The following is a 26,389-nucleotide window of genomic DNA, read 5'->3' as shown; positions in this document are numbered from 1 at the left end:
GAGCAAGAACGAGCGCGAGAGGGAGAGCAAGAACGAGCGCGAGAGGGAGAGCGAGAACAAGCGTGAGCGGGAGAGGAAGAACGACCGCGAGAGGGAGAGCGGGAACGAGTGCAAGAGGGAGAACGAGAACCAGCACTAGAGGGAGAGCGAGAGGGAGAGCGAGAACGAGCGCGAGAGGGAGAGCAAGAACGAGCGCGAGAGGGACAGCGAGAACGAGCGCGAGAGGGAGAGCAATAACGAGCGCGAGAGGGAGATCAAGAACGAGCGCGAGAGGGAGAGCCAGAACGAGCGTGAGAGGGAGAGAACGAGAGTGATAACGCACGTGAGAGCGAGAAAGAGTGTGAGATGGAGAGCGTCAATGAGTGCGAGAGCGAGAACGAGTGTGAGATGGAGAGCGAGAACGAGTGCGGCAGGGAGAGCGAGAGCGAGAACGAGAGGGAGAGCGGGAACGAGCCCGAGACGTTGAGCAAGAAGGAGCGCGAGAGGGAGAGCGAGAATGAGCGCGAGAGGGAGAGCGAGAATGAGCGGGAGAGGGAGAACGAGCACGCGAGGGAGAGCGAGAATGAGCGCGAGAGGGAGAACGAGCGCGAGAGGGAGAGCAAGTATGAGCGCGAGAGGGAGAGCGAGAACAAACGCGAGAGGGAGAGTGAGAACCAGCGTGAGCGGGAGAGCGAGAACGACCGCGAGAGGGAGAGCGAGAATGAGAGGGAGAATGAGCGCGAGAGTGAGAGCGAGAACGAGTGCGGCAGCAAAGGTGAGAACGAGAGTGAGATGGAGAGCAACAATGAGCGCAAGAGGGAGAGCGAGAACGAGCGCGAGAGGGAGAGCGAGAATGAGCGCGAGAGGGAGAGCGAGAATGAGCGCGAGAGGGAGAGCGGGAACGAGCGTAAGAGGGAGAGCAAGAATGAGCGCGAGAGACAGAGTGAGAATGAGCACGAGAGGGAGAGCGAGAACGAGTGTGAGAGGGAGATCGAAAACGAGCGTGAGAGGGAGAGCGAAAACGACGCGAGAGGGGGGGCGAAAACGAGCGCGAGAGAGAGAGCGAAAACGAGCGTGAGAGGGAGTGTGAAAACGAGCGCGAGAGAGAGAGCGAGAACGAGTGTGAGAGGGAGAGCGAGAACGAGTGTGAGAGGGAGGGCGAAAACGAGCACGAGAGGGAGAGCGAGAACAAACCTGAGAGGGAGAGCAAGAATGAGCGCGAGAGGGAGAGGGAGAACGAGAAAGAGACGGGGGGCGAAAACGAGCACGAGAGAGAGAGCGAAAACGAGCGTGAGAGGGAGTGTGAAAACGAGCACGAGAGAGAGCGAGAACGTGTGTGAGAGGGAGAGCGAGAACGAGCGCAAGAGGGAGAGCGAGAACGAGCATGAGAGGGGGAGCGAGAACGAGCGCGAGAGGGAGAGCGAGAACAAACCTCAGAGGGAGAGCGAGAACAAACCTGAGAGGGAGAGCAAGAATGAGCGCGAGAGGGAGAACGAGAGGGAGAATGAGAAAGAGAGCGAGGTGGAGAACGAGAGGGAGAGCGAGAACGAGCGTGAGAGGGAGAGTGAGAACGAGCATGAGAGGGAGAGGGAGAACGAGCATGAGAGGGAGAGGGAGAACGAGCGCGAGAGGGAGAGCGAGCACGAGAGGTAGAGCGAGAACGAGCGCAAGAGGGAGAGCGAGAACGAGCGCGAGAGGGAGAGCGAGCACGAGAGGGAGAGCGAGAACGAGCGCGAGAGGGAGAGCGAGCGCGAGCGCGAGAGGGAGAGCGAGAACGAGCGCGAGAGGGAGAGCAAGAACGAGCGCGAGAGGGAGAGCGAGAACAAACGCGAGAGGGAGAGCGAGAACCAGCGTGAGCGGGAGAGGAAGAACGACCGCGAGAGGGAGAGCGAGAACGACCGCGAGAGGGAGAGCGAGAACGAGAACGAGAGGGAGAATGAGCGCGAGAGTGAGAGCGTGAACGAATGCGGCAGGGAGGGTGAGAACGCGCGCAAGAGGGAGAGCGAGAACGAGAACGAACGCGAGAGGGAGAGTGAGAACGAGAACGAGCGCGAGAGGGAGAGTGAGAACGAGCGCGAGAGGGAGAGTGAGAACGAGCGCGAGAGGCAGAGCGAGAGGGGGAGCGAGAACGAGCGCAAGAGGGAGAGCGAGAACGAGCGCGAGAGTGAGGGTGAGAACGAGCGTGAGAGGGAGAATGAGTGCGAGAGGGAGAGCGAGAACGAGAGGGAGAGCGAGAACAAGCGCGAGAGGGAGAGCGAGAACGAGCGCGAGAGGGAGGGTGAGAACGAGCACGAGAGGGAGAGCGAGAACAAACCTGAGAGGGAGAGCAAGAATGAGCGCGAGAGGGAGAGCGAGAACGCGCGCGAGAGGGAGAGGGAGAACGAGAGGGAGAACGAAAGGGGGAGCGAGAGGGAGCGCGAGAGCGAGAGCGAGCGTGAGAGGGAGAGTGAGAATGAGTGAGAGAGGGAGAGTGAGAACGAGCATGAGCGGGAGAGGGAGGACGAGCGTGAGAGGGAGAGCGAGAACGAGCGCGAGATGGAGGGCGAGAACGAGCGCGAGAGGGAGAGGGAGCGGGAGAATGAGCGCGAGAGGGAGAGCGAGCGCGAGAGGGAAAGTGAGAGCGAGCGCGAGAGGGAAAGTGAGAACGAGCGCGAGAGGGAACGGAGAACGAGCGCGAGAGGGAGAGAACGAGAGCGAGAATGAGCACGAGAGGGAGAGCAGGGAGGGTGAGAACGCGCACGAGAAGTAGAGCAAGAACGAGTGTGAGAGGGAGAGTGGGAACGAGCACGAGAGGGAGAGGGAGAACGAGCGCGAGAGGGAGAGCGAGAACGAGCGCGAGAGGGAGAGCGAGAACGAGCGCGAGAGGGAGAGCGAGAACGAGCATGAGAGTGAGAGCGAGAACGAGCGCGAGAGGGAGAGCAAGAACGAGCACGAGAGGGAGAGCGAGAACAAACGCGAGAGGGAGAGTGAGAACCAGCGTGAGCGGGAGAGCGAGAACGACCGCGAGAGGGAGAGCGAGAATGAGAGGGAGAATGAGCGCGAGAGTGAGAGCGAGAACGAGTGCGGCAGCGAGGGTGAGAACGAGTGTGAGATGGAGAGCAACAATGAGCGCGAGAGGGAGAGCGAGAATAAGCGCGAGAATGAGTGCGAGAGGGAGAGCGAGAATGAGCGCGAGAGGGAGAGCGAGAATGAGCGCGAGAGGGAGAGCGAGAATGAGCGCGAGAGAGGCGCGAGCAATTACGAGTGTGAACGAACGAGCGCGTGACCAAGGATGATAGCGTGAGAGCCCGTGCGAGACTGCACGACAGGCAGACGACACAGCGCAAGAGCTAGAATGAGCGCCCGGGAACGAGAGCCAGAAAGGCAGCATGCCAGAGCGAGAGCCAGTAGATCGCAGGAGGCAGAACGAAGCAGCGCGAGACCCAGAGCACACAAACACGAGAGTAAATGCGAGCGCGAGTGTTGGAATGAGAGCGTGCAAGAGCAACAACAAATGCTCACAAGAGCGAGAGCCTGAAAGAGTGGGAGCGCGCGCCGGGGGGCCGAGCACGGGAGGGCGCGTGCCAGGGGGCCGAGCACGGGAAGGCGCGCGCCGGGAGGCCGAGCACGGGAAGGCGCACACCGGGGGGCCGAGCGCGGGAGGGCGCACGCCGGGGGGCCGAGCGCAGGAGGTGCGCGCCGGGGGGCCGAGCGCAGGAGGGCGCGCGCCGGATGGCCGAGCGCAGGAGGTGCGCGCCGGGGGGCCGAGCCAGAGCGAGCACAGAGCGGGAGCGGGCGCCAGAGCGTAATGCGCGAGCGGCAGCGTGGGCACCGGATCGGCAGCGTGCGTGGCCGCGAGAGCCACGCCGAGCGGCCGCGAGAGCCACGCCGAGCGGCCGCGAGAGCCACGCCGAGCGGCCGTGAGAACGAGATATGAGAAATACATATTTTATTCCAACGGTTTTGGAGTGAAGTGTAATCAATAAAACAACTCAAGTCCACAATGGTACTTCCTCTGTCGAGAAGAGCCTGATGAGCAGATGTTCTTACTTCACCCAGCTTTCACTCATGGACATTTATCAAGTATCATTTGATTTACATCTCCACACCTTGACTTATGAGCAGATCAAACAGCACGGTTTGGATTCTGTACTTTCCATTTTGAAATTTGCTGCTAAAAAACTATTTCAGGTATAAGTAGATTGGTGTTTGTAAAATTGTAAAATGCTCGGGAAAAAGCATTACATGGTCCCACTAAAAAGTGGTGCTTCTTCGGTGCTTAGAAAGTTAAAAAAAATGCAAGTACATATATTTATATAAGAAAAGAGTGCCCAAAATTGAAATGTTTGTATCTGAAGGCCAAGCAACAGGGTTACCAAGGCAACAGGCTTTTTTTTTAATTCAGCCAGTTTGATTTAGGCACTTAGATACCAAGAACCTATTAAATTTAAATCTGATGGTTTTGGCAACCTCGGAGACAATCCTATTGTGGAGGATATTGTTATGTCATCACAGATATAAAAGGAAGGAGGCAGTGGGACAAGAGGGAGAGTGCAACTGCCACCTGCCATACCTCACAGCTTTTAGCTCAAAGCCTCATCTAGCTAGCAAAGATACCAAAGAAGAAAGAAGAATCAACAGAGAAGGCCCAAAAATTTCGGAAGGCACAAAACCCGGTTGAAAATTGGAGAATGACTAAAATTCAATTTTTTTGTTAATAAATAGGAATTGAATTTATCTAAACAGCATTCCATTAGAATCGTGTTTTATTTGGTTTGTTAATAGTTTAGTTAACTTGTTCACTGTTAGTTAGATAACTAAATTGTTACTTGTTGATTTTAGAGTGTGTGTGAGGGAGTTATTTTGACTTAACCACTAAAAGTTGTTAAAGAGCAGATCGTAACTCTTCACACTCACGTTTTACAGATTATAGGGCGAGTTGCTCCTCTTTGAGTGGTTAAGTGTTAATTCCCAGAGGGGGGATCCACCTCTGCTTCGTAACAAATCGGGGGCTCAGGTCTAGGATTTGAACAGTCCTAGATCTTTAAATAAACCTTAACTGAGAAGTGAAAAATCTTTTATTTCGGTGGCTTGTTGTCGGTTAAATCAAAAGTGGGGAAATGGCTCTTAGCATTGCTAAAGAGGTTCTGGGGGTCGAAGATGCTTCCCAAATCTGCCAAGAAAGTTTAGAAAGACAGAAAAAGATGACACTTGTAGAATTAGCAAACAGGCTAAAATTGGGTTTAATCAGGGATAATAGGAAAGCTGAAATTGTAATGGGGATAGCCAAGCATTTAGGTGCAGCAGAGGAACAGTCAAGTGCAGTGGAGTTAGAAAACATTAAATTGCAAATGAGACAATTGGAGTTAGAAAGTGAAATAAAAGGCTGGAGTTAGAAAGAGAGCGGGATGAGAGAGGAAGGCCCCAGGAGAAGATAAAGGGAAAGATTGTTCGAGTTGGATAAGATTGAGTTGGAACTTGAAGCAAAAAGACTTCAAATGGCAGAAGCAAGATCGAAGTGATAAAAGCAAATTACTGCGGATGCTGGAATCTGATAGGCAGATAGAAATGATGATGGGCAAACCTATCAAACATTACCAAAATTTGATGAAAAAGGCACAGAAGCCTTCTTCATTTCCTTTGAGAAATTGGCTACACAGACGAAATGGCCAGAGGAGGTGTGGGTAATGTTAATTCAGGCCAAAATAGTAGGCAAGGCTACAAAGGTGTTTGCAGCGTTGTCAGAGGTGGTGTCAGGAAAATATAAGAAGTAGAAAAGGCTATTTTGAGTGCCTACGAACTGGTACCAGAAGCATATAAACAACGGTTTAGAAATGGAAGGAAGGAACTCGGTCAGATTTACATCGACTTTGAAAGAATTAAACAGAGCAACTTTGATAGATGGGTGAGAGCATTAAAGATAGAAAAGATATCTGAGTCTGTTAGAGATATTATTCTGCTGGAGGAGTTTAAAAACTCTTTCCAGAACTGATAAGAACTCATGTTGAGGAACAGAAAGTTGAAACAGCGAGAACAGCTGCAGAGATGGCAGATGAATACGCATTAGTGCATAAAAGTGAAATCCAGCTTTTGATGACAATTTCGTTCCATGAGGGGTGGAAATTGGGAGAGAGGGAGATCTTTCAATGAAAAACAAAAAGTAGATCACACTGGGAACAGTTTACCACCTGTGAAAAAAGGAAACCCAAGAAGGTGGAAAAGAGGTGAAAGACCTCAGGTGTTTCCACTGTTATTACAGTGGGACACACAAAGTCACAGTGCTGGTGGCTTAAGAAAGGCACTGGGAAAAAGGATGTGGTAAAAGAGGCTCAACCAGTGGGGTTAGTTAAGGCAGTGAAGGAAATTCTGAGAGAAGTCAAGGAGCTGAAGGAGAGTGCACAGCCTAGGTACGGGCTGGATAGTAAGACAGCCTCTGATCTTTTCACCTGTGTGGGTAAGATTTACTTAGGTCGAGCAGGGGAGTGGGCAAAGAAGTTAAAATATTGAGATATACGGGAGCTAGTCTGCCTCTAATAGTAAAAGTGAAAAGATTTGAACTCTTCCTGAAATATTGCCGAGAGAGTGGTAATCTGTGGAATAAACGGAGAAAGGAGTAGTCTTCCCCTGTGTAAGAAAAGGCTAGAAAGTCCAACCAAGACTGGGGAAATGATAGTGGGAGTGATGGAAAACGTGGCTATTCCAGGAATACAGTTTATCCTTGGAAACAATATAGCTGGATCACAGATGGGAATGATGCCCATTGTAGTGGAAAAGCCAGAAGAAAACCAAGGAACTAAGGAGTTAAAAGAAAAATACTCTGGAATTTTTCCAGACTGTGTGGTGATAAGATCCCACAGCCATAAGTTAAAACAGGGAGAACAAAAGAGAAAGATGAAGAAGTTGAGGTCCAGTTAGCTGATACTCTGTTTGATGAGATGGTAAAGGAAAAACGTAAGCAGGTAGAGGATCAGGCAGAGGTGTTTATTCTCAAAGATTACAACAGAAAGATGAGACGATAAAGCCCACACGTAAAAGGAATTAGCGTGTATTCCAGAATACTATTACCTTAAGGATAAAATCTTAAGGCGGAAATGGAGACCGTGGCAGGTTATTGCAGATAAGAAATGGGTGGAAGTTCACCAGACTGTGTTGCTGGTAGAATACAGACAGGAAGTGTTGCGGGTAGCACACAAATTACCTGTAGGAGGTCATTTAGGAGTGAGGAAGACTCAGGCTAAGACACAGAAGCATTTTTATTGGCCTGGATTACATAAAGGTTGAATTTTGCCGTACCTGTCATACGTGTCAGATGGTAGGAAAGCCAGCACCTTTGATGCCAATTACTGCATTTAAAGAACCTTTTACATGGGTTATAATTGATTGTGTAGGATCCCTCCCTAAAACCAAAAGTGGGAACCAATATTTGCTAACCGTAATGGATGTGTCTACCAGGTTTCCAGAGGCAATTCCATTACGGAATGTCAAGGCAAAAAAGGTTGTGGAGGAGTTGCTTGCTTTCTTTACCAGTTATGGATTACCCAGGGAGATTCAGTCAGACCAAGAGTCCAATTTTACTGCCAAATTAGTTAAGGAGGTCATGGATAGTTTAGGCATTGGACACTTTACCTCAAATGCGTACCATCCTGAATCCCAGGGAGCATTGGAAAGGTGACATCAGACCCTAAAGACAATGTTGGGGGCTTATTGCCAAATGATTGTGATAATTCTGTAGGAGGCCATCGCAGAGTGAGTAGAGGGTTATGAGCAGAGGTGGTTGTAGAGGGTTGTTTTTCAAACTGGAGGCCTATGACCAGTGGTGCACCGTAGGGTTCGGTGCTGGGTCCACTGTTATTTGTCATCTATATTAATGATTTGGATGAGAGTTTAGGAGGCATGGTTAGTAAGTTTGCAGATGACACCAACATTGGTGGCAGAGTGGACAGTGAAGAAAGTTATCTAGGATTGCAACCAGGATTGTGATCAATTGGGCCAGTGGGCTGATGAATGGCAGGAGATTAATTTAGATAAATGCTGATGAGGTGCTGCATTATGGTAGTTCGAACCAGGGCAGGACTTACTCAGTTAATGGTAGGGCATTGGAGCAAGTTATAGAACAAAGAGATCAAGAAGTACAGGTTCATAGCTCCTTGAAAGTGGAGTCACAGGCGTACAGAGTGAAGGAGGCGGCATTCAGCATGCTTGGTTTCATTGGTCAGAACACTGAATACAGGAGTTGGGACGTCTTGTTGAAGTTGTACAAGACATTGGTAAGGCCACACTTGGAATACTATGTACAGTTCTGATCGCCTTATTATATAAAGGATATCATTAAACTAGAAAGATTGCAGAAAAGGTTTACTAGGATGCTACTGGGACTTGATGGTTTCAGTTTTCAGGAGAGGCTGACTAGACTGGGACTTTTTTTCCCTGGAGCGTAGGAGGCTTAGGGATGATCTTACAGAGGTCTATAAAATGATGCCGGGCATAGATGAGGTAGTCAACATCTTTTCCCAAAGGTAGGGAAGTCTAAAATCAGAGGGCATAGGTTTAAGGTGAGAGGGGAGAGATACAAAAGGGTCCAGAGGAGCAATTTTTTCCACACAGAGGGTGGTGAGTGTCTGGAACAAGCGGCCAGAGGTAGTAGTAGAGGCGGGTACAATTTTGTCATTTAAAAAGCATTTAGATAGTTACATGGTAAGATGGGTATAGAGGGATATGGGCCAAATGCGGGCAATTGGGACTAACTTAGTGGTTGAAGAAAAAAGGCGGCATGGACAAGTTGGGCCGAAGGGCCTATTTCCATGCTGTAAACCTCGATGATTCTATGACTGTATAAAGATTTCCCATTTATATTATTTGCTATTAGAGATGCTCCAAATGAGTCAGCTCAGTTTATTCCATGAGTTGATATTCAGACACCAAGTAAGAGGACATTTAAAATTAATTAAGGAAATGTTGGTAGGTCCGAACCTCAGTTGGATTATGTATCGGAAGTGAGAGAAAAATTAAACAGAATAGGGGAATTAGCTAGAGAACGTTTGAAGGTGACACAGCACCTAATGAAGAAGCGAGAAGCAGATAAGAAATTTAAAATTAGTATGTTTGCCCATGGGGATAAAGTATTGATGCTATTACCAGTGGTAGGAGAACCCTTCAAAGTAAGGTTTAGTGGTCCCTATCAAATTGAGAAGAAGTTAAGTCAGGTGAATTATCTGGTATTGATATGTCATCATCGGTATAAAAGGAAGGGGGCAGTGGGGCAAGGAGAGAGAGCAACTGCCAGAGTAACAACTCATGGTTCAGCTCTCAGCTCTAGAGAGTGAGAAAGAGAACTGCTGGCTCTCATAGCCTCACTTATGTCTTAAGAGAAAGCACCATCTCAATAGCGAAGGTACCAAAGAAGACAGAAGTTCCAGACAGAAGATTCAACAGAGAAGGCCCAGAATATTCCAGAAGACAAAAAACCTGGCTATAATTGTGAGAATGACTAAATTTTATTTTGTTAATGAGTGGGAATTGTATTTATCTGAACAGCATTCCATTAGAATCATGTTTTATTCAGTTTATTAATAGTTTAGTTCACTTGTTCACTGTTAGTTAGAAAAATAAATTGTTACTTGTTGATTTTAGAGAGTCGGGGGTTATTTTGATTTAACCACTAAGAGTTGCTGAAGAGCAGATTGCACCACTTCACACTCAGTTTTTACAGATTATAGGGCGAGGTACTCCTTTTTGAGTGGTTAGGTGTTAGTTCTCAGAGGGGGGGATCCACCTCCGCTTTGTAACAATATTAAAATAGAAATTCAGTTAACTGTAGGCTTAATATCATAGAGACCCTACAGCACAGGAGGCCATTCGGCCCATCAAGCCTGCAACAACAACAATCCCACCCAGGCCCTACCCTCATAACGCCATGTATTTAGTCTACTAATCCCCTGACACCAAACGTCAATTTAACATAGCCAATCAACCTAACTTGCACATCTTTGGAGGGTGGGAGGAAATCAGAGCACCAGAGGAAACCCACGCAGACACGGGAGAACGTGCAAACTCCACACAGATAGTCACCTAAGGCCAGAATTGACCCCAGGTTCCTGGTGCTGTGATGCAGCAGTGCTAATCACTATGCCACCATTAGTACTTTGCCCCCTGTAGTACTTTACGATTTGTCACTATATAAAGAATTATACACACATATCCATTAAATGCTGCACTATTGCCCTACAATTTGGAGGTTCAATAAATGACCTCAAAGAGTAGTACCACACAAGTATACTGGCATGTATTACTAAGCTTTGTGCTGTTGTCAAAGTCCATCTCCATTAGTGGGAAGAAAGGAACATGGAGGAGGATGAAAGATCATCAAATTGGAATGTTCACTGGATAGTTGAGCAAAAAAAGGTTGCTTGGAAGTCCTCTTAGATACAAGAAAGTTAATGGAAAGGGACAAAAAGCAAGCCAGGAAAATCTAGAGGAAACTCAAAGATGTGTACCTCAAAACAAATTCAAATATTGGGGTCAATTTCATCTCATAGTGTACTGTAAACAGTTCTACACCGTGGAATGGAAAAATAGATACTTTACATCATGTTCATCTGTGCCTGAATTTAGGCACATTTATAACAGTTCATCAAACGCAATAAAAGTTTTTTTTAATGTCCCTTTGCAGCTTCAGTTTAAGAAAACTAAATGCAGTTTGCTGCCATCCAAAGCTTATTTTAGATTTTACAGTTATACTGTTCATAATTGAACAAATATGTTTGTGGTTCCAAATAAAAACCACATTGGATCATTTTTCATTTCGGAGTCAGAGTAAATTCTTAATTTGGTTAGTCTAATGACTCTATTTGCAGTTTAACACAAATTAAAATGCTAATTCCATTAAATACTATTTTAAACAATGTAACAAATTTCCTCAATCTTGTGAATGTAATTTACCAACCAGCTACAATCATTTTCAAAATCAATCTATTTTACCCCGCTATGAAGAGTACAAATGGTATAACCTAATCTTATTGTTGTTCCACATTAGCACAAATGAGGTCTAGAAATGATAAATGATGACACTACATTCATCAGTAATTTTAGGATTGCTGTATTTGTATCCTCATCACTCGTAGAATAAATTTACAGGCTAAGGCTTCTTAAACACAAAAACTCTAAATCAGTCAAAGCAGATTCTCAAATTCAATTTAATTTCTGCAAAATAACACTGCAGGGAATGCAGCATACTCCAAGCAGATCCTGTCCTATGAGGATTCAATAGGGAAATTATAGAATATACAGACTATAAATTAAAGTTTACATTTTATTTTTTTCTGCTTGTGCCACCTTAACGTCAGGAAAAATGGAGGCATCCTCTCTGGATGGCTTTGATACCATCAACCTCCCCAACTGCCATGCCAAGCTAAATCTGGATGGGTAGTTGGTATTTGGACCAATGCTCAATTGAAAATTGAGCTTTATGCCTCCAGTTTGATGTGTTACCAAGTTTTTTCTTGCACTTCCTCTTTTATTTCCACTATTGTCTCTTCCCTGCTAAAACCCAAATTGAGTCTGTGTCTTATAAGTTCTGTTTGTGAACAGAATTCCCACTCACCTGAAGAAGGGGCTCAGAGCCTCGAAAGCTTGTGTGGCTTTTGCTACCAAATAAACCTGTTGGACTTTAACCTGGTGTTGTTAAACTTCTTACTGTGAAAACCCAAATCAGCATGTTTTATCACTTTGAGGTCTACTTCCTCATGCTGACACAGTTGGAACCCCACCATAAAATATAACTGATACAGAATACACAGCCACATTCCCAGGCACACAAGTGATGCACTTCCATTACCCCCACTGTTACGATCCTAGTTGATGTTATTACTGGACGGAAAGTTTCCAGAATGGAACCATGGCTCAAAAGACTGTAACTTTTACTTTTTTTGGTAAAGAAACGTGGAAGAACAAAGTCACAAAAGTTGGATTATTATACTGGGTGGTTAGCACTGCTACCTCACAGCGCCAAGGAGCTGGGTTCAAATCTGACCTCGGGTGATTGTGTGGAGTTTGCACATTTTCCCTGTGTCTGCATGGGTTTCCTCCAGGTGCTCCGGGTTTCCTCCCACAGTCCAAAGATGTATAGGTTAGGTGGATTGGCCTTGCTAAATTACCCCTTAGTGTCAGGTGGATTAGCAGGGTAAATATGTGAGGTTACAGAAATAGGGTCTGGATGGGATTGTTGTCACTGCAGACTTGATGGGCCAAATGCTCTTCTTCTGCATTGTAGGGATTCTATGATTCTAATACTCCTTTAGTCCCCCTTTGCTTAACACTTACACACAGACTTTAAGATTAACACAGATTACAAAGTACATCTTTAGCGACATCATTAACACACAAAGTTCTCTTCAAGCACACAAGATGACTGTGGTCAAAAACAGACACTTCACTCTGAACCCAAGTTAGTGTTTGTGGTTTTCTCCTCAGAATCCCCCCCGGATGACTGCCACATGAGTTTCCAAACTTCTCTCTCAAACAAATACACTTTACAATCTTTTCACATAATAACGCTTTCTCTTAGCACTGTGCATTCCAAACTCTGATCCAGATTTTATAAATGACTCTTTTAAACAAAGCTTCCACTCCACTTTTAACAGTGAACTAGTCCAGGATTTACACCAACCCTTTTAGGATTTCTCGTCTCGACTACTGTACAAACCGTTCACAATTGCTTTAACTCTTAATTCCCAGACTGTATTGAAATGGCATTAGACTTTTGGTTTATTTTTGAAGTCTGCTGTCCCACTTTAAAATGCGGATATTGCAATTGTCTCTAACTCAGAACATTCTTCTGAACAATACCATGGTCTCTGTTCACTTAATTCCAGTCACCTTAAGAATTTCTTTCTGTCCCAATTCCCTGGTTATCTGGATTGTATCTTGTTCCTTAGGAAATGTGCATCTTTGCAACTCCTTTGTCTTGTCCAGCTTCTTCTGGCAGAGTTGAGAGGTGTTCACACCCCAGTGCTCTGTCTCCAACTGCCAATCAATTCAGCTAAAATTAAAGCTTAAAAGCTTTCTTTATCCTTATAAGGGCCTCCAGTTACTCAGCAACCCCTGGTCGTTCTACTTATTCTTCACATTGTAACCCTCTGAGCACAAAGGAATCACAGTTGGAACTGAAACCAACTCCCACACATACAAACACCTTTGTCCAGCATGAATCTAACGATAGGTTTTACCCATCATAGAAACATTAAATGAAACCCACTTAAAACTATACCTTACTTCTAATGTTTACCAATACAAATATAAATCCCTTAAAACCAGCTTTGTTTGTCTAACAGCATCCTGGTTCTCTTGTCCTAGTCAATTAAATTTAAACTCCATTCACAACCCATTTAAATCTCCAACTTTGATTGCTGCACATAATCTCCACACTTCATGCCAAACTCTACATTCCATTCCATTCTTTCCACTCCACCATTGCTGACTGCATATAAAATTCCTCTTTTAATTCCTTCAGTTTGCTACTTCCTACTTTCAAAATCTTTGTCTTTGATTGGGCATTAATTCTCCAATAGGAACATCTTTTTCAAGATTTACTACATTCCTGTGTTTCATAAAGTACCTTGGGACATTTAGAAACATCAGCCATTGTATACCTAAAGAATTCATGATTTATCTGAAACATACTCGGTTGCTTTTTGTTTTAAATTGGCCACTCTAAATCTAAGTTTAGGATTAAAAGTAGGGAGAGAGATGCTTGCTTTACATTTGGAATATTGTCCTCCCATCAGGTTTCCATCCTCGTGAAATAATTTTGCCAAGCCACTGAATGTAGTAGCACCATATTAGTGCACACTTAAAAGTTAAAAATAAAGAACTTGAATTTTATAGTGCCTTTGATTATCTCAGAGCATCTGAAAGTGCTTTACAGCCAGTGAAGTACTTTGTGTGTAGCATGTTATTACTTTTGTAATGGAGCCATTACTCCACTCTTTCAGCAGTGATATATCTAAGTGACAACTTAGTAACAATTTTTGTTGAGGTACTGCTGCTGATTTAAAATTATTCCAGCAGGATAAATACAATAAAGGAGTTTTAAGATCAGCAGCAGTCTGGATTGTAGTCGGAAAGACTGTTCCCATTTAAAAATAACATTGGAGCTGCTCAGAGGACTGACTGAAATGTGAATCAGCAGTTAGGAAACAGAGAGAAAATTAACTTTTGGATGCCAGCAATACGAAGGTGAGAATCTTGGTAGGCAGATAGCTTCAATATCAACCATTGACTCATGCAAGTGTCATTATCCCCAAAATTTAAAGGGAGGCAGGGTGGAAGCAGGGAAATGCTCGAGCAGAGGGAAAACCTTGAAATCCTCGGGGCATAAAGGTCCTGCATGCATGGGGGGAATTAGTATCTACCCCATTAAAAATTTTGCATGGAACTTAAAAGGAGGGAAGTGGTAAAATTATGCGGAAGTATTATGGATGCTTACAAACCAAATCTGAAGTTTTGGGTGTTAAATAGTAGTTAACTTTTCACAATTCACTAACGCTATGGGAATTATGTGAATCTCACATTAGATCATAATTTATCGTTATTATTTGTGACGAACTGAATTGCTTTTGAGGGATTACTGCAGGATGATGAGAACAGCATTAGGAATCAGCCATTTAAAAAACTTGTTTGAAAAGTACTCAGGGTTTTGCTGTACTCTGCCCAAATGTTTCATGCTGCCTGAACAAAAATATCTTTTTAACATAAAGTATACAATATTTCTCCATGTCAGAAACATCAAGTCAAAGGTTATTCGGCATATAGATACTATAGCTTAGTGAAAGGTGGCGCAATTTGATAGGAGGATATCTACTCCTTGAAAAATAACAGTCTAAATGGATCAATTGAGCAAACAAATCTGCAGTTATAGATCCACAAATCATCAAAAATAGCAACACGTTAACAAACCCATTAAAAATGCAAACTAAGCACTGAGATTCATTTCTAAAATTCAATAATATAGAAGTTATGCGAAACATATATGGAATCTTGGTTAGATCACACCTACCGCACCGTGCTCAATTCTGGACTGCATATTACAAGAAGGATATAGAGGCACTGGAGAAAGTGCATAAAAGAAAATTGCATGGATGATTCCAGAACCAAGTAATTGGAATTATCAGGATAGACTGAACAGGCTCAGATTCTTTTCTCAAAATGGTGACCTCAAAGAAGTCTTTAAAATTATGAAGGGGTTTGATACAGTACACGCAAAAAGATGTTTCCATTTAGGCGGCAATCCAAGATTAGGAGGCCCAAGTATATGACACTCATTCTAATAAGAAATTCAGAAGAAATGTATTTAATCACAGAGTAATTAGAATGTGGAACTTACTACCACATGCAGTAGGTGAGACGAATAGCATAGGTACATTTATGGCCAAGCTAGATTAGTACATGAAGAAGAAAGGAATAGAAGAAAATGTTGATAGGTGAGATGAGGCAAAGTTGGAAGAAGTTCATGTGGAATATGAACCCTTACAATAACCTGTTTTGCTGAATGTTCTGTTTCAGTGTAAGTACATGTAGGTAGTTACAAATTGCAATCCTTTATACAGTCTAAGTAGTACATTAATATTTCATATGAATGCAGCTGCTTTTGCATTGTTCATTACTATTACACCCATTTTATTTTCCAAAATATCGGATTTTAGTTTGTTTTAAGAGAATGCTAGTACCATTTAAAATTAATGGGCAATTTTGAGCTTTTCACAAGCCTGTAAATAAAACAAATTGTATCTCTTACAAGAGTATCAGTAAAAAATCAAACGTTTTTGCTAAAAACCCAGATTTCTGAGGATCTTTCAACTTGCTTCCAATTTTTTCTACCTAAAACTACAAGCTTGTGTAAATATCATTATGTTTAAAGAATAAGAACATTTCTTGGCCAGGTTCAACTTATTGGAAAAATATGCAACACTAATTTATATGTTTGAAACATATAAATTAAAACCATTATGGTTTATCTGCAGAAGGAAAACAAACTTAGAGCCATGTAAGGTGACTGAATTTAAACAGTACCCCCCCCCCAAAAAAGCACAAGCTAATTGTAAATTGTATAAATGAGCAATTATAATGAGTTACAAAATACAGTGGTATACTTAGAATCAAATAGCACAAAAAGGTACTTGGTTCATTGCGTCTTTGCCAGCTCTAAGCTATCCAATGATTCAATTCCCTGGTTTTTCCCCATAGTCTTACAAATGTTTACTTTTCAAGTATATATCCAATTCCCTTTTGAAAGTTATTATAGAATCTGCTTCCACCATTCTTTCAACACGAGGTTCAGATCCTAACAACTATGTTTGAAAAGAAAATCTTTTCTGGTTCTTTAATTAAGGTTAGATGGAAAAAAATGGGGAAACTGTCAAACATATTGAATTATCAGACCTGCCAAACAAATAACCTATCCTAAAAGACTCAGCACAATTTTGTTACAATTAATACCCCACAATACGTGTTAACAAAGTTTACCACTGTCACCTAGCAGTGAATACTTGACGAATCTTCTTTTCTCTAGAAGTTATTCCACAACTTTTCGGCACCAACAATATTTATTGAACAAACAAAAGTTGTGATATACTGTACAATGTTTAAATTTGACCATCTTTCCTTCCGTTTGATCCCCATGTTACCACCATTCATTTTCTGAGACAGTCCTCAGCAAATTGAACAAGTTTTTAAATGCAAACAAGCATTAATGAGTTTCAAAGAAGTGATCCTACCAGGTATTATTTTAACAGTGTATGTGGTTTTCTCTCAAACTGATTAAAGATTTTGCATCCAATCTGGTTAGTTGGCCTTTAATACCAAGAACTTCATGCTTATATTCCTTACCTGAACAGCAAGACACGAAGCATTGTCTGACAGCAAAATCTGTTCCCCTGCATAATGAGAGGACAAAAGTAATTTGGAAGGTAATTTAATCAATGGAATCAGACCATTAGTACACCACAATCTTTGTGCATTGCTTACTTAAAGCAAAAAAAAGCCTCCAGTAGTGTTTTAAAAAGCTGTTTGAGGCTAACGTTATAAAACATTTCAGTCTGTCAGAAGAAAGAAAGATGACAAGTTCACTGCAATAAAAATTCCTTGGTTTAGAGGACTTGGGCAGCAACCCATTAGTCTTCATTACTTTGCAGTCTTCTGACAACTGGAGCAGGCTGCTGTGCCCCAAATGGGGGCCATAACATGAGCTGATGATATATGAAGAGCTGCTAAAGGAAACCTGAACTGTCTCTGCCAATGTGAAGCATTTTAAGTTATTTTTTTAATGAGAGCCATATTTGCCATAATATTTAAATATCAGGTAGACCTACATATCATTTTCCAACTGTTGGTAAACCTATCAATAGGGTTTCCAAGCATATTGTTTTACAACAAGGTGCTTACACTAGCTGTTATGACGACTCAATAATAAATCATGAAGGTTAGATTTCATGAATGTCTTGTTCATGTTGACAGGCGGATGTCAGTAAAACCTCTTAATAGGATGAAATAGTACCAAGTATTAAAACTTTCCACTACACACCCCAGATCTTTGATTGAACAATACAGTTAATTGAAAAAAAGGTGACAGTCATTTACTGTGCCTGTATTGCAACACGAATTATAATAAAATTTAATTCCAAGATGTAATGCCTACCCTTCAATGGTTGATAGAGTGTTGCATTTTCTGGCCAAGGTTCAGCAGCTGTAAAACCAAAATAAATACAGTAAATTAAACGTACAGGCAAAGCGATCCATTTCTGAATTTAAAATAGCAGAACTAATTTCTAAGGAAAATTATCTCCATTAATGTGATGCTGCAAACCACACCCACTTGTTCCTGAATCCTAACTTTACACTATGTTGTCTGACGTCAGTCACTGATAAAAGTTTTTTGATAAGGCTAATCGATGAAACAAAAGTCGTTTCCTAATTCTAGTTTTTTGTGTCTTAATACCTCACTTTTCATGTTTTCTAGCAATTAGCTTAGTTTCATATCAACGATGAAGAAAGTTAACCCATCCATAAGATCATATGAAATAGTAGCAGGAGTAGGCCATCTGGTCCCTCAAGCCTGTTTTGTCATTCAATGAGATCACAGCTGAACTGATTGTGGCCTTCACTCCACTTTCCTGATTGCTCCCATAACCCTCGACTCCCTTGCTGATTTAAAAAAAAAATCTGCCTAACTCAGCCTTGAACATCTTCAACAACCTAGCTTCCATTGCTCTCTGGGGAAAGAGAATGACCCTAATTTCCTCCTTAAATGGGAGACCGTTTTTAAACTGCACTCCCTAGTTCTAGGTTCTCTCATGAAGGGAAGCATCCTCTCAGCGTGTACCCTGGCAGTGTCAGCCCCTCAGGGTCTTATATGTTCCAATAAGATCACCTCTCATTCCTCTAAACTCCAATCAGTATAGATTGCTCAACCTTTCCGGAAAAGACAACCACTTCATCCTAGGAATCAGCCTAGTGGACCTTCTCGGAACTGCTTCCAATGCAAGTATATCCTTCCTTAGGTAAGGAGACCAAAACTGCAGACAGCACTCTGGGTGTAGTCTCACCAATGCCCTGTATATTTGCAGCAAGACTTCTCTACTTTTATATTCCACCCTCTTTGCAGTAAAGATCAGCATTCCGTTTGTTTTCCTATTTACTGCACCTAGAAACATAGAAAATAGGAGTAGGCCATGTGGCCCTTCAAACCTACTCCACTAATGAAGATCACAGCTGATCATTCAATTCAATAGCCTGATATGTCGGCTAGAGAGATTAGCAGAGTAAATATGAGAAGTCATAGCGCTAAAGCCCGGGTAAGATACTCTGTTGGAGGGTTGGTGCAGACTCGATGGGCCAAACGGCCTCCTTGTGTACTATTGGGATTCTATGATCCCACCTTCTTCCTATATCCTATGATCCCCTACACCCTAAGAGCTAACGTATTTTTGAAAACATACAATGTTTTGGCCCCTGCTGTTTTCTGTGGAAGTGAAGTCCACAGCTCACCATGCTCTGGGTGAAGGGATTTCTCCTCATCTCAGTCTCAAAGGTTACCCCTTATCCTTTGACTATGAAGCCTGGTCCTGGACTTCCCCACCAGCAGGAACATTCTTCCTACATTGACCCTGTCTCGTCCTGTTAGAATTTTATAGGTATCAGAGATTCCTCCTTCTTCTTCTGAACTCCAGCAAATATAATCCTAACCAACTCAATCTCTCCTCATACATCAGTCCCACCATCCCCAGGAATCAGTCTGGTAAATCTTTGCTGCACTCCTTCTAGAGCAAGAGCATCCTTCCTCAGAAAAGGAGACCAAAACTGCACAGTATTCCAGGTGTGGCCTCACCAAGGCCCTATATAACTACAGCAAGACATCCCTGCTCCTGCACTCGAATTTTCTTGCTCTGAAGGCCAACATACCATTTGCCTTCTTTACTGCCTGCTGCTTACCTTCAGTGACTCATGTGTGATAATATCCAGGACATGCTGCACATTCCCCTCTCTTAATTTATAGCCATTCTGATAATAATAGGCCTTCTTGTTTTTTCTACCAATGTGGAAAACCTCACATTTATCCACATTATATTGCATCCGACAAGCATTTGCCCACTCACTCAGTTTGCCTCAATCACACTGAAGCATTTCTGCATCCTGCTCACAGCTCACACTATCACCCAGCTTTGTGTTATCTGCAAATTTGGAACTATTACATTATCTGCATACTAACTTGTAGTAATTTATGTACAAGTACATCCAAATCCCTCTGCACCACTGCATTCTGCAGTCTGTCCACATCTAAATAATATTCTGCTTTTTAATTCTTCAAGCCAAAGTAGACTACTTCATTCCTGCCCCACATCTGCCATCTGTCAAGTTTTCATCCAGTCATTTAACCTATCCATATCTCTTTACAGACTCTTTATACCCTCCTCACAATTTCCTTTCCTACCTATTTTTGAATTGTCAGCAAATTTGGCTCCGATGTAATTGGTCTCTTCATCCAAATCATTAATATAGATCGTAAATAGTTGAGGCTCTGGCAGTGATCCCTGTGGCGCTCTACTTATTATAGTTTGCTAATGTGAAAATGGCCCATTTATCTCTGTTTCATTAGACATTGTAAGAAGTCTCACAACACCAGGTTAAAGTCCAACAGGTTTATTTGGTAGCACAAGCCACTAGGTTTCGGAGCGTGCTGCTCCTTCATCAGGGGCAACGCTCCGAAAGCTTGTGGCTTGTGCTACCAAATAAACCTGTTGGATTTTAACCTGGTGTTGTGAGACTTCTTACTGTGTTTACCCTAGTCCAACGCCGGCATCTCCACATCATTAGACATTGCCATTGTGTCATCTCTCTTTAGATCCTTGACCTATTCTGCACAGCTGCAAAGTGAAATAATCATATTCTAAGATGAGAGCTGTTGGTTGGTGGAAAAACCAAGGGCCTATAATAACCTCTCCCGTCACTCATGGTACCTTCCCATGCAATCGCAGAAGGTGTAACACCTGTCCCTTTACCTCTTCTCTGCACATCATCCAAGGTCCAAAACACTCATTCCAGGTTAAGCAGTGTTTCACTTGCACCTCTTTCAATTTGGTGTACTGCATTCGCTGCTCCCAATGTGGTCTCCTCTATATCGGAGAGACCACGCTCAGACTGGGTGATCGCTTTGTTGAGCACCTTTGGTCTGTGCGCAATCAGGACCCTGACCTTCCGGTTGCATGCCATTTTAACACACGATCCTGCTCCCATGCCCACATGTCTGTCCTTGGCCTGCTGCAATGTTCCGGTGAAGTTCAACGCAAACTGGAGGAACAGCATCTCATCTTCCAGCTAGGCACTTTAAAACCTTCCAGTCTCAACATCGAATTCAACAACTTCAGATGATTTGCTCTACCCCACCTCGACCCCTTTGTTTTCATACTATTTTATTTAATTTTTTACTGTTCTGTACCTTTTATTCCTTTATGTCTATCTTCATTTTGCTTCCCCCCTACTTTATCCCCCTTCCCTTACCTTTTCTCCCCTTTTCTAAATTTTACCTCTGTCCCACCCATTCTCTCCACCCCCCCCCCCCCCCCCCACACACCCACACACACACACATCTTCATCTGTCACAGCTTACCCTCTCATTATTCACACACTTTATTCTCTCTGTGGACAGCCATTAGCAGTTTTTTCCTCTGATTTCTGTGGCTATGACTCATCTTTCATTCCCTCACCCTGCAGTATAAATATTTCCCACTTTCTATGCCTTTTAGCTTTGACAAAGAGTCAACTGGACTTGAACCATCAGCTCTATTTTCTCTCCTTACAGAAACTGCCAGACCTGCTGAGATTTTCCAGCACTTTCCCCTTTGGCCTGTAATAATGACCAAGTTCAACAATTTAAATGTAATTTTAAAGTTATAAATGACTTAAGTGAAGGAAGAGAGAGCCGAGTATCTAAGTTTGTTGACAAGGTCAAGTTAGGTGGCAGGGTAAATCATGTAAATAGGAGATGACAGATTAACTGAGTGGACAAAATTGTGGGGTTGAATTGATGGAGTGGGCAAAATTGTTGGTTTCAAGACGGAAACGTGTGAGATCATCCACTTTGGACTTAAGATAGATCAGAGTACTTTTTATATGCCTAAGGCTTATAAAACAAGACAGATTTAGCACTACTGGTAAAGAAGTCACAATACTTGGGTCAAGTACAAAAAATAATTTGGAAGGGTAAAGGAATTTTGGTCTTCATCTCAAGATGGTATGGGCAAAAAAAAAGGGGGAAAGAATGTTCCACGTATACACAGTCCTGGCAGGATCCGATCTGGCATACTGCATTCAGTCCCTCTGGAAGGATATATTGGTCTTGGCAGGAGTGCATTGCAGATTCACCAAAATGATAACAGGGCTCAAGGGATTAAATTGTGACAATAGGTTGCATAGACTAGGCTTGTATTCACTTGAATATAGAGCGACACGGAGTGATTGAATCGAGGTGTTTAAGACAATTGAAGAGGATTTGATCCTGTGGTTAGAGAAAAACTATTTTCTCTGGTGGAAGGATCCAGATCAAGGGTTTAAGGAACTTGACCGACTTGACCCAAGAGTTAGACTGTTTAGGGGCAATACCAGAAATCGCATCTCGATATAAATGGTAGTGGAAATCTGGATTTCTCCACCCGGAAAAAATTGTTACGGCTAAGTCAATTGAAAATTTTAAAACTGAGAATCATACAATTTTGTTAATCATGGGTAGTAAGGGCTATTGGACCAAAGCAGTAAACGGAGATACAAATATGAATCATCCATGATCCAACTGAATACTGTAATAGGTTCTAAGGCTGGATGGCCTACTCATTTCTACCTAAGCAGATCTCCCACGGTATTCCTCGAGATATATTGAATGTTATCCTGTTTCATCATGGTAAATTGATCATACCTTGTAATAGGCAAAGGTAATGTATATTTTTTCTATTTAGACAATGCTGTTACTCAAGCTGGCGTGACTACTGAAAATTGGAAAGCTTGATTGTAAATAAATACTTAAAATCATATGTTTACGTGACAAACTTCAGAGATTGTAATGTGTTGATCAGTTTTAGGTTAGAGCCAACGAAGCTTCCAAAATCTTTCAATTATTTTTAAAGCCTGATATATGATGTTTTTACATGTTAATGCGCCAATTTTTAAAAATATGCTATCAGCAGATCTCCCAGGTTTTGCATTTACAACAACCAATGCACCAATAACGCAAAGGTTTTCTGGAGGAACTTCAATCCAAGGAGGGTGGAAGACCAGGGAGTATTTGAGTAATCAAGTTGTGAGTTACGAAAAACATAAATAAAAGTCTCAATGTGACATCAGGAAGTAGACATCAAAAATGAGAAAGAAACCAAGATGGAAGAAAGCAGTGTGCAGTGCAATGGCTATATACACATGCTGTTCGTATAGTGATAGTGTGCCTCTGCAGTAACATTTTCATCTGATACCAGAGTATATTAGGTGCACAAACTGTTTCAAAAGCCATTTGAAATCTTAGGGAATTTTCCCGATGCCTTGCCAGCAGGAATGAAATTCAGATTCTACGTTTTTGCTACAAATGAGTTTTCTTCGTATTACCACTGGCTGAAGTCAATTTTTAAAATATATTCCTCTTTTTTGTCTAAAGCCATAAAAACTGAAGTTTCCAAATCATTGGAGGACAGAAAACTGACACTTACTCCACTTATTCTATTTGTAATTATTTTCCTAAATTTGGGGTAAACCACCCATCCTTAAAGTTTACTTTACACGAATAAAATTTCATGCCTAAAGTTCTAACATAATAAAGCACAAAAGTAGGTAAGTGTTGCAATATTGCTCTACTACTCACGAATAACCTGACCGTGCACCCTCCACCCTTACAACAGTGAACCGAAATAACTGGGCAAATACTTTCCAGGAAAAGTTAGAATTCCAGTAGTTTGTAGAACAGCATTATATTATTTTGCAATTAGCAATGTAAAAAGAAAATTCTATAATGCTTAAGTGTTAAATATTCTTTAAGCTCCTACATTTCATAGCATATAAACAAAGGTAGGGATAACTACAAACTTTCAATGTGCACTCTTTCAACAGCAAGAAACAATAAAAGTTAAATGCTAAATTTAATTCAGTAATGCAAAGTGATCTGCTGAACACAAAAACAATTTCTAAAAACAGCATGGATTACATTTCAATGTCCAGTATACAACAATATCCACATTACATTTCAGATAGAGAATAAAGCAAAACTGTCTCTCTATTTACTGTAATACCTTTAAACTTAATATTTGCAGAAGAACTTGAAATACAGATTTTGGTAAAACATAAAAATAAAGATGTCACACAAAAGCAGTTCCAAGTTTTAACATCAGCCAGCAGTCTTCTTCTGTATTTGAACCTTCTGCGTGACAGATTGTTCAGGGCCAATAAATAATAGAACAGTAAATATCACACTTGACAGCTACAGCTGTGATTCTCAGGCTAAAATAACAGTCTTGTTCAGAACATGCATTTTAAAAGTACTGAACATGATGCGAAATTTCTTACATCACCAAACACTAAAATTACATGTAGCTTAACCACACAAGCCTGTTTTCTTCTATCACGGTGATTTATGGCCCAAAAATCTCCACTAAAATCAAACCTCATTTATCCTTGGGCTACACATTTCCATAGCATATGGATTGCAGTTTGTAGCTCACCATGTCTATCATCAGAGCATAAAAAGAAATTTCCCCAAGGTCTTCTGCTTACCAACAGAGGTCTCTATAACATTTCAAGATCTGATTTTCATAATGTGTAATTTAAATTATTGCTTTTGCCCACTATTACTTTTTAGAAAGAGGCTTATCAGACTTCAGGCTCCCATTCTGTACAGAAAGCACAACCATTTGCTTGGGTATAGCTCCTTACAGGTAGAGGCAGCTGTCTAATACCAAACCATAGTAACTATTCTTCATTTATGTGCCAAGACAGTGAATTTCAGCAGACCGTTTAGCAAGAGTCTGTCGGCAGGACAGGCAAGCCATGCAAATTGCCACTGACTTCGGCTGGACCAGGAGATCCCGTCGGCAGCCAATGGCAAGCCACCTTCGCTGCAGGGAAACCCACCGCGCAGGAGAGGGGGGCTTGAAAATTCCAGCCTAGCAGTTACTTAGCTCTGGTACGAGAAGATAACCAGTGCACATACAACTGCACACGAGCAAGAATTGATACCTTCATGGTAAAAAGCAGGGTACACAGGTCAAAAAAAGGTCCAAAAAGCGAGGAAAAATGATAAAACAAATTATTTCACAAGATATATCTTTTGCAGCAACATATTTTAGGTATAGGTACTGACTTACATTGATGCTACACAAAGCTTCATAACTTTCAGCAATCTCAGAAATGCATTAAGAGAGCTACAATCTCATTTCTAGCATGTTCTACTACATAAAACTCATTCATAGTTTAACATAAGTTGATAATTATCTCGCAGTTGTACTGTCTTAAGGATGGCTGTTGTGAGAAATAGAAATAATTATTTCATTCTATGCTTGCGACAGGTTACAGGGAGCTTTATTCTGCATTTGGCTATGTTATACGAATCCAGAATGCATGATGTTGACAGTAATCTCCAAGCTGCAAAAAAATGCTCCATTCCCCAACACTATCATCTTACCTTAATTAGAAGGACTATACAATAGTCTAGCACAATACAATAACTAGCACAATACAATAACTAGCACAATGCAATTCATGGTGCCATTCACTACACACTCAGTGCTGGTAAAATAAAATGTTCATCGTGGTTTTCTTCTGCATGGGAAGATTCTATGATTTGACAGGAGGTTGACGATTACATTATACGCATTCACAATAACTGGATTGCATAGTCTCATGTATTGCACAGAAATGCTTCTATCCCTCATGTTGGCATTGCCAATAGATTACAGCAGTGAATTGTGGAGGAGCATTTCTTTTAGGGCACTGAGTGATTGTTTCACTTGCAACCCAAGAGAATCAATGGTACAATCATGGTTTTGGTATCATCGAGTTGAGTTCAGGAGGGTATATAAAGGCCAGAAATTTCTTTGCAGCTGCTTCTACTCTGCAAACGCAATTTTGTCTCACAACTGATGAAAATCGTATTTGTGGAATGAGACTAATTCCTAAGAAGTTCTTGACTAGCATAAACCCAAAAAGAGACCATCTTTCATCTCTACTCAGCAATTCCTGCTAGAACGACCCTTGCGTGAACATCTAGTTACCAAAAACTCTTATAGGGCTGTACACCCTATCCACTCAGTCAAATTGCTTACTGAAAAGATTACACAAGATTGGTTCCTGGACTATAATGTATGTGGAATTGACTGGCATCCAGGAGTTGTGGCAAACTTCTCCACTGCCCCTCACTTTACTTTTATCTTCCTCAAGTTCTCTCCATTTCATTCCTTAATTATATTGAAGTTGACCACCTATCCTCTTCATTCCCTCTGCCACAGCTCTGAATTATTCAGTCTCTTCTTGTGACTATACTTGGTGTGGCAGAAACAGAGCTTTCATTCTGTGTCAATTATATATACGGTGACACAGTGGTTAGCACTGCTGCCTCACAGTGTCAGGGACCCGGGTTCAATTCCTGCCTCGGGTGACTGTATGGAGCTTGCATGTTCTCCCCATGTCTGCGTGAGTTTCCTCTGGGTACTCCAGTTTCCTCTCACAGTCCGAAGATGTGCGGGTTAGGTTGATTGGCAATGTTAAATTACCCCTTAGCCTCAGGGAGATTAACAGGGTAAATGCATGGGGTTGCGGGGATAGGGCCTAGCTGGGACTGTTGTCGGTGAAGGCTTGATTGCCCGAGTGGCCTCTTTCTGAACTGTAGGAATTCTATTGTTGCGGTTATTTT

The 26,389-nt window shown here is 42.5% G+C and overlaps 1 protein-coding gene across 1 annotated transcript in view; it reads right to left on the bottom strand.

Annotated features, from left to right (window-relative positions):
* mtx2 (metaxin 2) overlaps nucleotides 1-26,389 on the bottom strand; it is a 247,847-nt gene that overhangs the window by 197,492 nt on the left and 23,966 nt on the right. The window contains exons 2-3 of the mRNA XM_078228468.1: nucleotides 17,648-17,695; nucleotides 16,840-16,886 (exon numbers count right to left, since the gene is read on the bottom strand). Coding sequence (XP_078084594.1) covers nucleotides 16,840-16,886; nucleotides 17,648-17,695 — 95 coding nt within the window. The remainder of the gene's footprint in view (nucleotides 1-16,839; nucleotides 16,887-17,647; nucleotides 17,696-26,389) is intronic.

The sequence above is a fragment of the Mustelus asterias genome, chromosome 14 (genome assembly GCF_964213995.1).
Source record: "Mustelus asterias chromosome 14, sMusAst1.hap1.1, whole genome shotgun sequence".
In the NCBI taxonomy this organism is placed as follows: domain Eukaryota; kingdom Metazoa; phylum Chordata; class Chondrichthyes; order Carcharhiniformes; family Triakidae; genus Mustelus; species Mustelus asterias.
This window is presented reverse-complemented; position numbering and strand designations above follow the sequence as displayed.